This window comes from Anolis carolinensis, chromosome 4, assembly GCF_035594765.1.
Source record: "Anolis carolinensis isolate JA03-04 chromosome 4, rAnoCar3.1.pri, whole genome shotgun sequence".
NCBI classification, from domain to species: Eukaryota; Metazoa; Chordata; class Lepidosauria; order Squamata; family Dactyloidae; genus Anolis; species Anolis carolinensis.
In genome coordinates, this window is record NC_085844.1 from 191,723,850 (window position 1) to 191,738,197 (window position 14,348).

At 41.7% G+C, this 14,348-nt stretch overlaps 1 protein-coding gene and 1 long non-coding RNA gene across 2 annotated transcripts in view; one reads left to right on the top strand and one right to left on the bottom strand.

Annotated features, from left to right (window-relative positions):
• LOC134298405 (uncharacterized) overlaps positions 1 to 14,348 on the top strand; it is a 43,339-nt gene that overhangs the window by 17,695 nt on the left and 11,296 nt on the right. The window lies entirely within an intron of this gene.
• The window catches only part of rab44 (RAB44, member RAS oncogene family), a 32,610-nt gene that overhangs the window by 11,420 nt on the left and 6,842 nt on the right, over positions 1 to 14,348 (bottom strand). Inside the window, exons 4-8 of the mRNA XM_016993308.2 lie at positions 12,738 to 12,900; positions 11,743 to 11,889; positions 10,144 to 10,234; positions 9,237 to 9,332; positions 5,202 to 5,386 (exon numbers count right to left, since the gene is read on the bottom strand). Coding sequence (XP_016848797.2) covers positions 5,202 to 5,386; positions 9,237 to 9,332; positions 10,144 to 10,234; positions 11,743 to 11,889; positions 12,738 to 12,900 — 682 coding nt within the window. The remainder of the gene's footprint in view (positions 1 to 5,201; positions 5,387 to 9,236; positions 9,333 to 10,143; positions 10,235 to 11,742; positions 11,890 to 12,737; positions 12,901 to 14,348) is intronic.

Here is a 14,348-nt window from a genome sequence, read left to right on the forward strand (position 1 = left end):
CTAGCTATTCTTTGCTAGGGATGAATCTGCTGCATTTTTGTGTGAGATATAATTAGAAGGAAACTCTGAATCAGTTCTTACATAGATACAGAGCATTAAATTCACTCTTAAATAAGATCCCCTGTTGAATTTCTTTAAGAGTCACAACTCAGTGACCCACACAGAGGCAAGGGAAACAGTGTCTTATGAAAGCTGGTTGGTCTTATTCTTCCCTGTTCTAAGATTGCAATCCTTCTTGGATGTAAGCTTTACTTCCAACTAAATGTGCAAAGAGCTTCTGCTGCACAAGTAACTTTTCCCTAGATGTTACTATTAAAGCATGTCTATGATTTTAATTTAGACATTATGCATTATCTATCAGCGGCATTGCAAACTGAACATTGTTAGAGGGAAGGAGGGAGACTGGGCATATATTAGAAAGAAGGCAACAGTTTCTAGGCAGCTGATTTGGGCAGTAAAGAAAAAATAACTAGGATTTATTTAGTACACTTTTTCTACATGCCTATTTTGATAGAAAAGTACTCAGATAAATGATGTGTATGTATGTATTAAATCTGCAGATCTACTCACAGTACAAAATATAAGATAATATCAATAAAAAGTTTTAAAAATTCATAGAATCATAGAATCATAGAATCATAGAATAGTAGAGTTGGAAGAGACCTCAAGGGCCATCTAGTCCAACCCCCCGCTAAGAAGCAGGAAATCGCATTCAAAGCACCCCCGACAGATGGCCATCCAGCCTCTGCTTAAAAGCCTCCAAAGAAGGAGCCTCCACCACAGTCCGGGGGAGAGAGTTCCACTGCCGAACAGCCCTCACAGTGAGGAAGTTCTTCCTGATGTTCAGGTGGAATCTCCTTTCCTGTAGTTTGAAGCCATTGTTCCGTGTCCTAGTCTGCAGGGCAGCAGAAAATAAGCTTGCTCCCTCCTCCCTATGACTTCCCCTCACATATTTGTACATGGCTATCATGTCTCCTCTCAGCCTTCTCTTCTGCAGGCTAAACATGCCCAGCTCTTTAAGCCTCTCCTCATAGGGCTTGTTCTCCAGACCCTTAATCATTTTAGTTGCCCTCCTCTGGACGCTTTCCAGCTTGTCAACATCTCCCTTCATCTGCGGTGCCCAAAACTGGACACAGTATTCCAGGTGTGGTCTGACCAAGGCAGAATAGAGGGGGAGCATGACTTCCCTGGATCTAGACGTTATTCCCCTATTGATGCAGGCCAAAATCCCATTGGCTTTTTTAGCTGCCGCATCACATTGTAGGCTCATGTTTAACTTGTTGTCCACGAGGACTCCAAGATCTTTTTCGCACACACTGCTGTCAAGCCAGGCGTCCCCCATTCTGTATCTTTGATTTCCATTTTTTCTGCCGAAGTGAAGTATCTTGCATTTGTCCCTGTTGAACTTCATTTTGTTAGTTTCGGCCCATCTCTCTAGTCTGTCAAGATCGTTTTGAATTCTGCTCCTGTCTTCTGGAGTGTTAGCTATCCCTCCCAGTTTGGTGTCATCTGCAAACTTGATGATCGTGCCTTCTAACCCTTCGTCTAAGTCGTTAATAAAGATGTTGAACAGAACCGGGCCCAGGACGGAGCCCTGCGGCACTCCACTTGTCACTTCTTTCCATGATGAAGACGACGCATTGGTGAGCACCCTTTGGGTTCGTTCGCTTAGCCAATTACAGATCCACCTAACCGTAGTTTTGTCTAGCCCACATTTTACTAGTTTGTTTGCCAGAAGGTCGTGGGGGACTTTGTCGAAGGCCTTACTGAAATCTAGATATGCTACATCCACGGCATTCCCTGTATCGACCCAACTCGTAACTCTATCGAAAAAAGAGATCAGATTAGTCTGGCATGACTTGTTTTTGGTAAATCCGTGTTGACTATTAGCAATGACCGCATTTGTTTCTAAGTGTTTGCAGACCACTTCCTTAATGATCTTTTCCAGAATCTTGCCTGGTATTGATGTGAGGCTGACCGGACGGTAATTGTTTGGGTCGTTCTTTTTTCCCTTCTTGAAGATAGGGACCACATTCGCCCTCCTCCAATCTGCTGGGACTTCTCCTGTTCTCCAAGAACTCTCGAAGATGATTGCCAGTGGTTCTGAAATAACTTCCGCTAGTTCCTTCAATACTCTTGGATGTAGCTGATCTGGCCCTGGGGACTTGAATTCGTTTAGAGTGGCCAGGTGTTCCTGGACAACTTGTTTCCCTATTTGGGGTTGGATTTCCCCCAATCCTTCGTCCATTCCATGTTGCTGAGGTTGAAGATGGCTTTCTTTTTGTGAGAAGACCGAGGCAAAGAAGGCATTAAGCAGTTCTGCCTTTTCCCTATCCCCTGTCACCATCACCCCATCTACTCCTTGCAGTGGCCCTATCGCCTCCTTTTTCTTCCTTTTTCTACCAACATAAGCAAAAAAACCTTTTTTGTTGTTTTTTATGTCCCTGGCAAGCCTGAGCTCATTTTGCGCTTTAGCCTTGCGAACCTTTTCCCTACAGGAGTTGGCTATACGTTTGAATTCTTCTTTGGTGATTTCTCCCCTTTTCCACTTCTTGTGCATGTCACTTTTGAGCTTTAGCTCAGTTAGAAGTTCTTTGGACATCCATTCTGGCTTCTTTGCACTTGTCTTATTTTTCTTCTTTGTTGGCACTGTTTGTATTTGCGCCTTGAGTATTTCACTTTTGAAAAACTCCCATCCATCCTTAACTCCCTTGTCTTTTAATATCGGCGTCCATGGAATGCCGCTCAGTAATTCCTTCATTTTTTGGAAGTCAGCTCTCTTAAAGTCCAGAATGCGTGTTTGACTTGTCTTAGTTTCAGCATTCCTTTGTATTGCAAACTGCAGGAGCACATGGTCACTTGCCCCTAAGGATCCAACCACTTCAACTGTATTGATCAGGTCTTCCACATTTGTTAAGATTAGATCAAGAGTTGCTGATCCCCTTGTTGCCTCTTCTACCTTCTGGACCATAAAATTATCTGCAAGGCAAGTGAGGAATTTGTTGGACTTTGTACTCTTGGCTGAGTTTGTTTTCCAGCAGATATCGGGATAATTGAAATCGCCCATGACTACTATATCTCTTCTTTGTGCCTGTTTGGTCAGCTGTTGACAGAAGGCTTCATCAAGTCCTTCATCCTGACTCGGAGGTCTGTAGTAGACACCCACGACAAGATCTTTTTGAGTCCCGGTTCCCTTGATTCTTATCCAGATGCTTTCAAGCTGGTTTCCCGGATTACAGTCTTGCATTTCTTCTGCAACGTAACTGTTTTTGACATATAAAGCTACTCCCCCTCCTCTCCCCTTTGTTCTATTTCTGTGAAAGAGGTTATAGCCCTCAATGGTTAAATTCCAGTGATGGGAGTCATCCCACCAGGTTTCAGTGATGCCTATGACATCGTATGTGTGGTGCTGTGCTAGGAGTTGGAGTTCGTCTTGCTTATTTCCCATGCTCTGAGCATTAGTGTAAAGACATGTAAGCCCCTGTGACCTCCCCTCGAACTGTTTATTTGGGATTATTGTGCTCTCTGTACTTGGTCCTTGCTGTGTTTGTGCAGCCCTCCGTTTAGCCTTACGGCGGTTCCCTGTGGTCGTGGGTAATATAGTGTTCGCCAGGCTGTTGTTCCCCTCCCCCAGTGGATTTAGTTTAAAGTGCGCCTGATGAGGTTTGTGAGTCTGTGTGCAAAAAGATGTTTTCCTACTTGTGTGAGATGCATTTTGATTCTCAAAATGTTCTTACTTTTTAAAAAGTGATTGCTTCTCAGAGTTCTACAACAAGAGGAGAAGTGGAAGTTATAATAGCATGTCCTGCCGTGCCCCATCCTGCCCCACCCTGTGCTTCATCACATAAACAAATTTTTGGCACGGTCTTTTCTAAAAGATAGAAAACAGCCTGATGCTACCAAACTAATCTGCTTTTGCGTGATCCTCAGGACTCGCTCCTATGATGTTAATTAACAGATATCAGACAGTAGTAGGTCTCTGAAAGTAAGTGTAAGTTATCGCCAAGTTATGGGCTTCCACACTGTCCAGCGACACAATGCCAGATGTATGGTCATGAATAAATGCAGCCTGGTTGAAATGGTGGCAAACTACTGACATCTGTGTGACTCAAAAATGCCTGAACAACTCAAGGCTAAGATCTACACTACAGTTGTTCGCCCAGTAGCCCTGTACGGGGCAGAGTGCTGGCCAGCAACAAAGAAACATGAATAAGCTCTTAATACAATGGAAATGAAAATGCTTAGATGGACACTTGGCTTGACACGTCTTGACCATGTGACAAATGATGACATCCATCAAAGACCAGGAATAAAAGTGATCAGCAAGAAAATGAGAAGAGAACCAACATCAGTAGCACAAACATTTGGAGATTGCAGGACAACGACTACATGGATGGCCAAAGAAAAGAAGGACGAACACCATCAATGAAGATCTGTGTGCTGCCAATCTGAGACCTGAGGACGCCCAAAACAAAGCCCTGTGGAAAACAGTCAGAATGCTAACCCTTCCTTGGGGAAATAGCTTAGAAAGAAGACAATAGTAGGTCTAATGATACCAATGTTTGTTCTAAGATACTGGCAACTAAAATAAAACAATGTTTATTTCCACCCACCAATTTGATAGTAGTCAATTCAGCTTTAGAGACCATTGTGTATATGTGTGTTTTCTTGCAATACTAGATAGAGACCAAGATTAAGACCTGAAATACGAAAACCAATACCTTGAATTGGGTTTAGGAAGTGAAGTGGTAACCATTAATAGTCTAGTCTCACCTCAATGTTCTAGATTAGCAGAGGTTTGCAGATCATTTCCATAGGTAAACCCACTGATAAATTGTAAAAATCCTGATATGAAGTTACCAGAATGAGAATAACTGTCACAAGGAAGGCTACTTTTGTCTGGATGGGGTTGAAATTATTCCAACAGCTGAGGCTGGTAAAATGTGCTCTAAGCCACCCTTTCCTCTGGTGACACTAGAACATCCAGGAGAAAATCCAAATTCTATTCCTAGCCTGTTGAGGAACTGGAACTCCCTTCAAATTTTCTGTACACCCTCAATGCACTGATCAGACTCAACACTGCTTAGTTTCAACATTGTCAGGCTCTTGATCATGCTGCCTCAAACTAGAACCCAACAAGGTGATTCCAAGAGAAGGTTCTCCAGGGAAAGATTATTAGTGAATTCATGGTTAGGACTTACCTGCCATCTTTGTGCATCTGGGATATTCTACCCTTCATTTTATCTAAACGGTGTTGAGTCTGTTGAAGTTGATAGATGGTTTCCTGTAGCTGGTTCTCAAGCACCCTGTTGGTTCGCTTGAGTTCTTCGGTTTGGGCATTTCCCACATGCTGCTTTTCCCTAAGGGTGAGGAGTTGAGTCTCAAGCTGAAGAGAGGATTTAGGACAACATTAAGCCACTAGAAGCATAATTCAATCAGTTGTACAGAATGAATTTTTCTGAAAAAATATTTTACAGATCAGTGTTGGTTAATTTGGTGTCCTTCAGCTGTAATGGACCACAATTCCCACTACTCCATAAAACTACATTTGTTGATGGTGTGTGCCTTCAATTCTTTCCAACTTATGGAGATGTTAAGTCTAGCCTATCACAGGGCTTTCTCAGCTAAGAGGATCCAGGTGAAATTAGGTGGCTGTTCCTTCTCACTTACTCAAGGTGTACATTCTGCCATATAGGCAGACTCGCTAATAATGGGAATAGATATAGCATGATTTCTAAGGATCTCATATTGATTCCCTCCATCAGAAGAAAAAGTGGTGACTGAGTATATTTATTTATTTATTGTATCAGAAGTGAAACTGAGGGTACAGTTGTAATGTATTTAGAAACACAAACAAAGTTAAAAACTTGACATTATACTAAGTGTCCTTTGACCAGAATCTGGCCATTTTGAGTGCCTCTGGTGTTACTGCAAGAAAGTCCTCCATTGTGCATGACCGCATTGTAGTAACTGGTCTGTGGTTTGCTCTTCTCCACACTCGCATGTCACAGACTCCACTTTGTAGGCCCATTTCTGAAGATTAGCTCTGCACCTCGTGGTGCCAGAGCGCAGTCTGTTTAGCATCTTCCATGTCGCCCAGTCTTCTGTGCCCAAAATAGAGTCTCTCATCCGGTCTCAGCTGGGTTTTAGTCTGTCACTTTTGGACTTTCGCTTGCTGAGGTGTTCCTGAGAATTTCTCCAGTGATGTGGGTCGTAGACATCCTGTGATAATGTGTCATGTCTCATTAAGAGCCACATCCACTGTGTTAACGTGGTTAGATATGTTCCACATTGGGCATGCGTATTCAGCAGCAGAGTAGCAAAGCACATGGGCAGATGTCTTCACTGTCTCCGATTGTGATTCCCAGGTTGTGCCAGTCAGTTTTTGTATGATATTGTTTCTAGCACCCACCTTTTACTTGATATTAAAGCAGTGCTTCTTGTAAGTTAGAGCATGGTACAGGGTAACTCCCAGATATTTTGGTGTGCTGCAATGCTACAGTGGGATTCCTTCCCAGGTAATCCTCAGAGCTCAAAATGCTTGTCTGTTCTTAAGGTGAAAAGCACACGTCTGTGTTTTAGATGGATTAGGGATCAGCTGGTTTTCCCTGTAATAGGCAGTAAGTAATGTCCACTGAAGACCATTTTGCCTCCCTACTTGGAAACGGACTTTGAAATATATTGATAACACAGAAATAGCCTAGATATAACTGAATACTTTCTAGAATGTAATCATTGCTAGGGTGGTTTTCTTCTTTTTATTAAAAAGTTAATATTAATATGAATTTAATTTTTAAGAGAAACAGTAAAAAAAAAATCTACTTCTAGATGTCTCCATGCAGCAGATCTCTGCAGCATTTTCCAGATTAGTCCAAAGCCAGACAACACCAAGTAAGCCAATAAGGCCAGCAGGTATTTGCACTTACTACCTTGCTTGTATGTGTCTTCAGGCTTTCTATCAAGTTATGGTAACTCCATGAATGTTATAGGATGTTCTAAGGCAAGACATACCTAAAAGTAGTTTTGCAAGTTCCTTCCCCTGTAATATAACTTACAGCACCTTGTTGGGTATCTGACTTATTGAATCATCAAGGAACCATACCAGGAGATACCACTGTTTGGCCTAAAATATTTCCAGCCTTAGCTAGAAAAGGTGTCTCATCTCCAGGAGGTGGTGCTGTTTCCTTTGCAAAGGCTCAAGTCAAGTGGTCTTTGGTCTCTCCTTGAGAAAGGACTCTGGGGTACTAGCAGAAAACTGAAGAATAGGATATATTTGCATTTTCTAGCCTGGTACATTGTGGGGAAAACCAGACATTGGGGTTTAAAGCACTGAATTCTATTCATTCCCAATCATTTTCTCTCTTGCGCTGCTCCATATCGCTTTAATCCATTTCATCCTATATGAACTGCTGTGGGCCACCCACATTCCTGATCCAGGGGCTGGTTTTCTCCTTACTGGTTTTTAGAAAGTTGATGAGATTGAAAACACAAGGCAAGATCTGTATCTGTAAACAGTTTCCTTTTTTAAGAACAGGTAATTTTAGCAGGTATTGATTGTCACACAACCAGATAACAAGAAACTTTTGCTGTAAACGCCTTTTCTACACAACCATTAAAGGTCCAGGAGTAGTCTCCAGACTGGTAGTTCTAGAGGTGGACCTATCATATCACAGCATGCCCTATTTCAATGCCGAATCCACTCACAGAATATACAACATTTGAATCAACCAGCCATCCTTCATCACTTCCTTCCTTTTGCTAGCCCCTTCCCTTCTCCACACCTTGCCAGGCAAGTAGCAGAGCCAAGCAAGTGTAGAAGATGACTACTGCAGTCTAAGAATGCAACCTTATACTGGCATGATCTGATTTTTATCTAGGGTTGCCAGAGTGAAAATGGAAGACATCTCCGTTCCTTTAATATGCAGAAAAGAGAATTTCAGCAGGTGCTGCTTGTTACCTGGTTGAGTGACGAACATCTGCTGAAAGGTCCCTCTTTTATACAGACATTAAAGGGACAGGAAACATCTTTAATTCTCACCCCAGCAATCCTATTTTGCAATCACATTCAACATGAATGCATGACTAAACAACAAATACATGACCTGCTTTTAGCAGTATATGCAATGATACTTTGTTTCTTGTGGGTTTATTTGCACAGTATGCTCAATCTGCTTCCTCAGATAAACATATGAAATACAATGTTAACTTTGAAACAGATTACAGTATTACATAAAATTGTTATTTGGTTATTGTTAAGTTGACTTTGACCTATAACGACGCTATGAATGAGCAGCCTCCATGAATTCAGACATCAACAGCCTAAATCTGGTCTTGCAAACTTAGTGCAGTGGTTTTCTTAATTGAATCAATTCATCTATAATGTCATTCTTTTTTCCTAATGTCTTGCACTTCACTAGGCTTTCTCCAGTGGGGAACCTTATCTCATGTTACGTCCAATGGTTTCAATATAAATATCTTGACTTATAAATGTTATAAATGTTTTAAATAGAGATCCCAACCCATACCTAAGAATCTCAGTGTGCAACAAAATCAGATTCGGAAGTTTAAAACAGCAAGATTTTTTAAGATTTTAAAGTATGCTTAGCAGTCTGACAAGTTAATTCCAGACTTTATTTGTGTGCCTTTGACTCATGGTCAGCCTCAGGCCCCTTCCACACAGCTGAATAAAATCCCACATTATCTGCTTCGAACTGGGATACATGGCAGTGTGGACTCAGATATTCCAATTCAAAGCAAATATTGTGAGTTACTCTTCCTTGATATTCTGGGTTATATGGCTGTGTGGAAAGGGCCAAAGGCTCAACATATCATGGTTTTATGGGGGGCTGAGAACATGTGAGTCACTCAAGGTCACCCAGTGGGTTTTTCATGGCTGAATTGGCAATCAAATCCTGATCTCCAAAGAATTCACCTTCAAACTGCTTGAGACTATTTAAAATTAGACTTGTGTGCAAATTTAGATGAAATCCATTAGGCTCCAAAGATTTTCGTAAAAAGCTCTTTTTAGTTGGTGCGATGGTGACACTCCAGTTTTGATGCAGTTGTTCCCTAAAAAGAGGATGTTACATAAGTGCCACAGCAGAGAAAGGACTGCTCAGACAGCTATGCGTAGTGTGGATTCAGAATGAGAGAGCACAAGCAATTCATGTATGAATCATCACTTTCAATATCAGCATTCTTTGATATGAATTCCCAAATTGATGCCGGTATCTCACCTCTTTTTGAATACTAAGGAAATTCTGTATTTCCTGTTCCTTGATACCCAGTACTTTCTCCATCTCCATACTATACAACTGACTCCTGGTTTTACTCTGCAACAACAAATATGTGAATAACTGTAAACTTTACAAGTCAGTTCTTAAGAAATTTTATAGATATGAGCCCTATTTATATTTAAATCAACCTACTAGCAGGACCTGCAATAAAATGTTGCAGCATTAAATGTTCAGGATATCAATCAGCCTGCCATGCCCTTTTCCAGGACACTCTTCCATTTCCATTTTCCTCTCCCTCCCCACTCTCTCTCCTGTGTGGGCATGTGTCTCCCCTGGTTTTGCCTAAATCAGTGGTTTTCAACCTGGGGTACCCAGATGTTTTTGGCCTACGACTACCAGAAATTCCAGCTAGTCTACCAGATGTTAGGATTTCAAGGAATTGAAGGGGGGAAACATCTGGCGACCCCAGGTTGAGAACCACTGGCCTAAATGGAGGAAAGTCAGATTAAACAAAGAAACAATCAAACACTCTAGAATACTTACTAGAAGTTGCTGTGTGTTGTGGAGACATCAGCACATTCATGGTGAGCCCAGGTTTTGCGGGGGGTTTTGGCCAGTGTAGATAAGCCCTAAATCTTTAAGCGTAAAAAGCTTATGCTACCAACTTATTATCTCAGTCTCTAAGAAGCTCAAGATCCCCTTGCATTCTCATGATGCTCACTAAATATACGAGACATCTTGTTCTAGAATGATTTTTTCTAGATCAAGTCATCATACAATGTTATGGGCATTTAAATGGTATGTGATCCACCCTTAGTTTTTGCAAAATAGCAGGATTTAAAACAAAGCCAACACATCCCATTCCCATACATACTGAGAAAAATCCATGACTTGGCCATGCACCTACCTCATACTGCAGCCTTTGTCTCTCCCTCTCTGTTTGCTGTTCTATTTCATCATATAGTTGTTGTACCTTCTTGTTATGATCAGCAACTTGCCTAGCACAGAGGACCAAATGAGGAGGTTTTTCTGAACATTAAATCAGCTGTTATTAAACTGGTAATATGTTGTGGGTAGTACCTTCCATACAACGTTGCCTTCTAAACTGTTCTGTGGCTAATTTCTACTTTGATCAGCAGGTGAACCCCATTACTGCAACTGTTCACTACTGTTCCTACACACAACTCTCATTTCTGGATCTTCAACAGGGAGAGCCAGATACAACGCCTTAAAGAAAAAGGATTGGTCCTTGGGGCTCCTAATCGCAACTATTTGCCTATTTATTTGTTTGCTTATTTCAAGCATTTATACCCTACTCTTCAGCCACAAAAGTTCTCAGGGCAACTTTTGTTATGTGTTTTCAAGGCATTTTCAACTTACGGTGACCCTCAGGAGAACCTATCACAAGGTTTTCTTAGCAAGATTTGTTTATAGGGAGGTTGGACTTCCCTTCTTCTGAGGTCAAGAGAGTGTGGCTTGCCAAGCTCACTCAGTGGGTTTTCATAGAATTTGAATCCTGATCTCCAGAGTTGTAGTCTGACCCTTAAACCACTTCACCATGCTGGCTCTCTGCTTCAGATCAACTTACAAATTGTTAATTTGAACATTTGCTGCCTTCAGGTTTATAATCTAATTAAAACAGACCACACAAGAAAAAGGGGGCGGCAATGGGAGAACGGAGTAAGTCCAGCTGCTACTGTCTGTTCTCTCCCTCCAAGACTAGGAAAATGGCAGTTGGGATGCAGGTAGGGCTTTCATTTCCATTAGATCTACATTTTAAGACTGGTTCTTAACTGGAGATGCCAAGAATTGGGTTTGGGCCTTCTTTGAGTAATCCTTGACCTCCCAATACTAGGCACTTCCTAAATCTTGACAAACTTAGGTTTTTGGACTACATTTCCCAGAATCTCCCAAACTCCCTTTTGCAGGAATCTCCTTAATAATAATAATAAAATAAAACTTTATTTGTATACCGCTCTATCTCCCCAAAGGGACTCGGGGCGGTTTCCAACATAGGTAAAAAGCATTCAATTACCAACACAGAAACATACAACACAACTATAATAAAACATAAAACATAATTACTATTAAAACAAACATACTCATTTAGAATTAAAAACTAGTTTCAGTACTACTGCATTGGGTGAAATTCAACTACCAATGGTCAAGATTCCAGGGTAGGCCTAGACAATTATGGAAGGCTGGGCCAGGGCTATTGCAACAAAGTAACATAGAGACCCCAGGGGGGAGGGTAAAATGCAAACTGTTGGCCAAGATAAAGTCTGGGTTACTCAATTTCAAGGCCTGCTGAGCAGCTATAAGGGGGTTAGACTAGTGCAACCAGGCATCTTAGGGCCAGGGAAGTGGGTAAAGTGCAGCAGGGTCCTAGCTGGTGGCCAGGGTAGGTTCTGGAGCTAATCATTTTCAAAGGCCTGCTGGAACCTTTTTGTATTCTAGAAGGAAACACTGCCCGGACCATAACTCCACCTTACATTCCTTGACCTACATTTCCAGCATGAACTGTAGTGTTTCTTTTGCATGCTTAGCTTCCTTAATCAAATGTGTCATTTTATTCAAGAACTCTTTCAGGTTTCCCAGAAGATCTGGTTCATCTTTACGGAGCTGCAACCAAATCCTCCAGATCTCCGACTGGCTGTAAGAAAGAAAAAATGTTTTCCTTTTTGTGAATATTCTACCTAAATGTTGATCAGACAGAGCCTTCAATGGGCCCCTCATTTACAATATGGTTCTGCTATTCTTAGTACAGGACCCAGGTTTAAGTTCTAAATACGAGTTACATCTCTACTACATATTTATACCAATTCAATACCAATTTAATTTTGGGAACACAATCCTATAGAATCATAGGATTTGTAGTTTGGTGAAAGACTTAACACTCTCTGCTAGAGAATTCTAATCCACTCTTCCAAACTACAAATCCCAGGATTTCTTTGGAGGACATCCTATGGACTGATGTGGTTATGCATTGAGGGTTCAACCACAATGCATTATAGTATGGAGTAGAGCAAAACAGGTGAAAGATTAGGATTTCCCAATTGATGTTTGGATGATTTGCCCCAGATCACAGCATCTGACTCCTAATTTTCAGAATACCAATATCAACAACAGATACAAGATTTCTGATGCTACAAAGGTTTGCAGGATTTTGTGTGTGTGACTTAGGACTTCAGAGCTTGGTTTTGGCTCACTGTTTCCAAGACAGAGAATGTGTTCTGAGGCACACTGTTCCTTAGTTCTTAACATATCTCAGCCTGCCAACCTTGGCCAGTATTTTGCCTTTCTCCCAAAATTTTGGCTCAGTTTAGCCATCAAACCTAAAATTCGCCACTAAATCTACTGACTGGGTTTTCTGAGAAGTTGCATGTTGCAAAAGTCCATTTTCCAGTTTCTGCTTTTCTTTCATCTACTCCCATTCCTGCTCTCTCTGTATCCCTCTGTAAAATTCAGTTAAAACTAGTCAGAAAGTTAGCATATCCTTACTCTTCAAAGATATTGTCAGCTCCCAGTTGGTTTATGAAAGCCTTGAAGTGTTTTTGCTCCTCTAAATTAGCTTCCACCAATGACAGGTTTGTAGGACTCCTCGCTGAAGCTGCCTTCCTCTTCCTGTGTTCTCTTGTTGCCGTCTGTGAGCTCAGAAAATGCCCTGCCATATAGACAACCAGAGTCACACCACTGGAGAGACATAGCACAAAACAGATCACATTGCAACACAGGGCTTTTACCTATAACTCTTCCAATTCTGAGAGATCTTCAAGTTGTGATTCAAAAGGTACCATTTCATGTTCTAATAAATTACTACCTGTGATAAGTGAAAACTTTGTTGGGCCAAGGCACCGAACCACAACTGACACGAGGCATTTTGCCGCTTATAGCAGAGAAGTAAAATCACTGTCTGCCAAAATCAGGGCTTCTCATGTCTTTTAGTCAAGTCATTTTGGTAACTGAGACAGAAAATCTTAAAAATGTCTCTTTTCTTGGAAGTAAGAACAAGAAACTCACTGTCCTTTAAAGACATATCTAAAATGTGATACCTGAAATGGTCACCTCATCGTGCCATGTGGTAGGGCCTGGCCTAGACTGAGCCCATGTGAGGTACCCAGGACTCTGCTGATCCAGGTAGACTATCATAATAAGTGTGGATGGCATAAGAGAGAAATCATTGTTTCAAATGTCTGTACAGTCAGCCCTCCACATTTGCTCGTGTTAGGACTGCAGGACCCCCAACAAAACTGGGAAAATGCTTATAAAAATACTTTTTTAACAGTGGGTTGATATGAGTTTCCTGGGCTGTATGGCCATGTTCCAGAAGCATTCTCTCCTGTTGTTTCACCCACATCTATGGCAGGCATCCTCAGAGGTTGTGAGGCCTGTTTTGTGGAAGATCCAGGGATGGAGAAAGAACTCTTGTCTGCTTGAGGCAAGTGTGAATGGTGCAATTGAACAGTTTGATTAGTTCTCACATGTTAACTTTTTGAACATGTGGGAACACCTCCCTAGGAATCTCTAGGTCCTCCTGTGCAGGTATATAGTAGACACCAATGATGGAAGTGACACTGGAGGACACTGGAGGAAGACCATCGTAATGAAATCTGGGAATGATCAAATCTACAAATGTTAAACCCACAACTGCATTTTCCAAAAGCACTTTTCCTCTCATATGTACTTTTGCATTCCTGTAGCTACAAAAAGATCTAGGAGCAGACCTTGGAAATCTTCCAGGAACAAACAAAAACTGGGGACAGTGAATTTGCCTGGGTGATGGCATAATGACTGGTGGAAACACTACTTGGCAGTTGCAGCCTATACATGATTACTCAGATGTAAACCTAATGGAGTCATATGGGGATCAGTTGCAAGTAGGCATGCTTCAGATCACAGCTACACATTAGTACAGCCAGCTATATCAATGTAGCCCACTAAAGGGTTTATCACACCAGCATGCCATCTTCCATAATTATGTTAGTGTAGGGAGTGGTCTTGGCCCCGCCCCTCCATGACGTAATTAGCCCCGCCCTTCCGTGAAGCGCCTTAGCCCCACCCTTCCGTGAAGCACCTTAGCCCCTCCATGAAGCGCTTTAAGCCCTATTTACT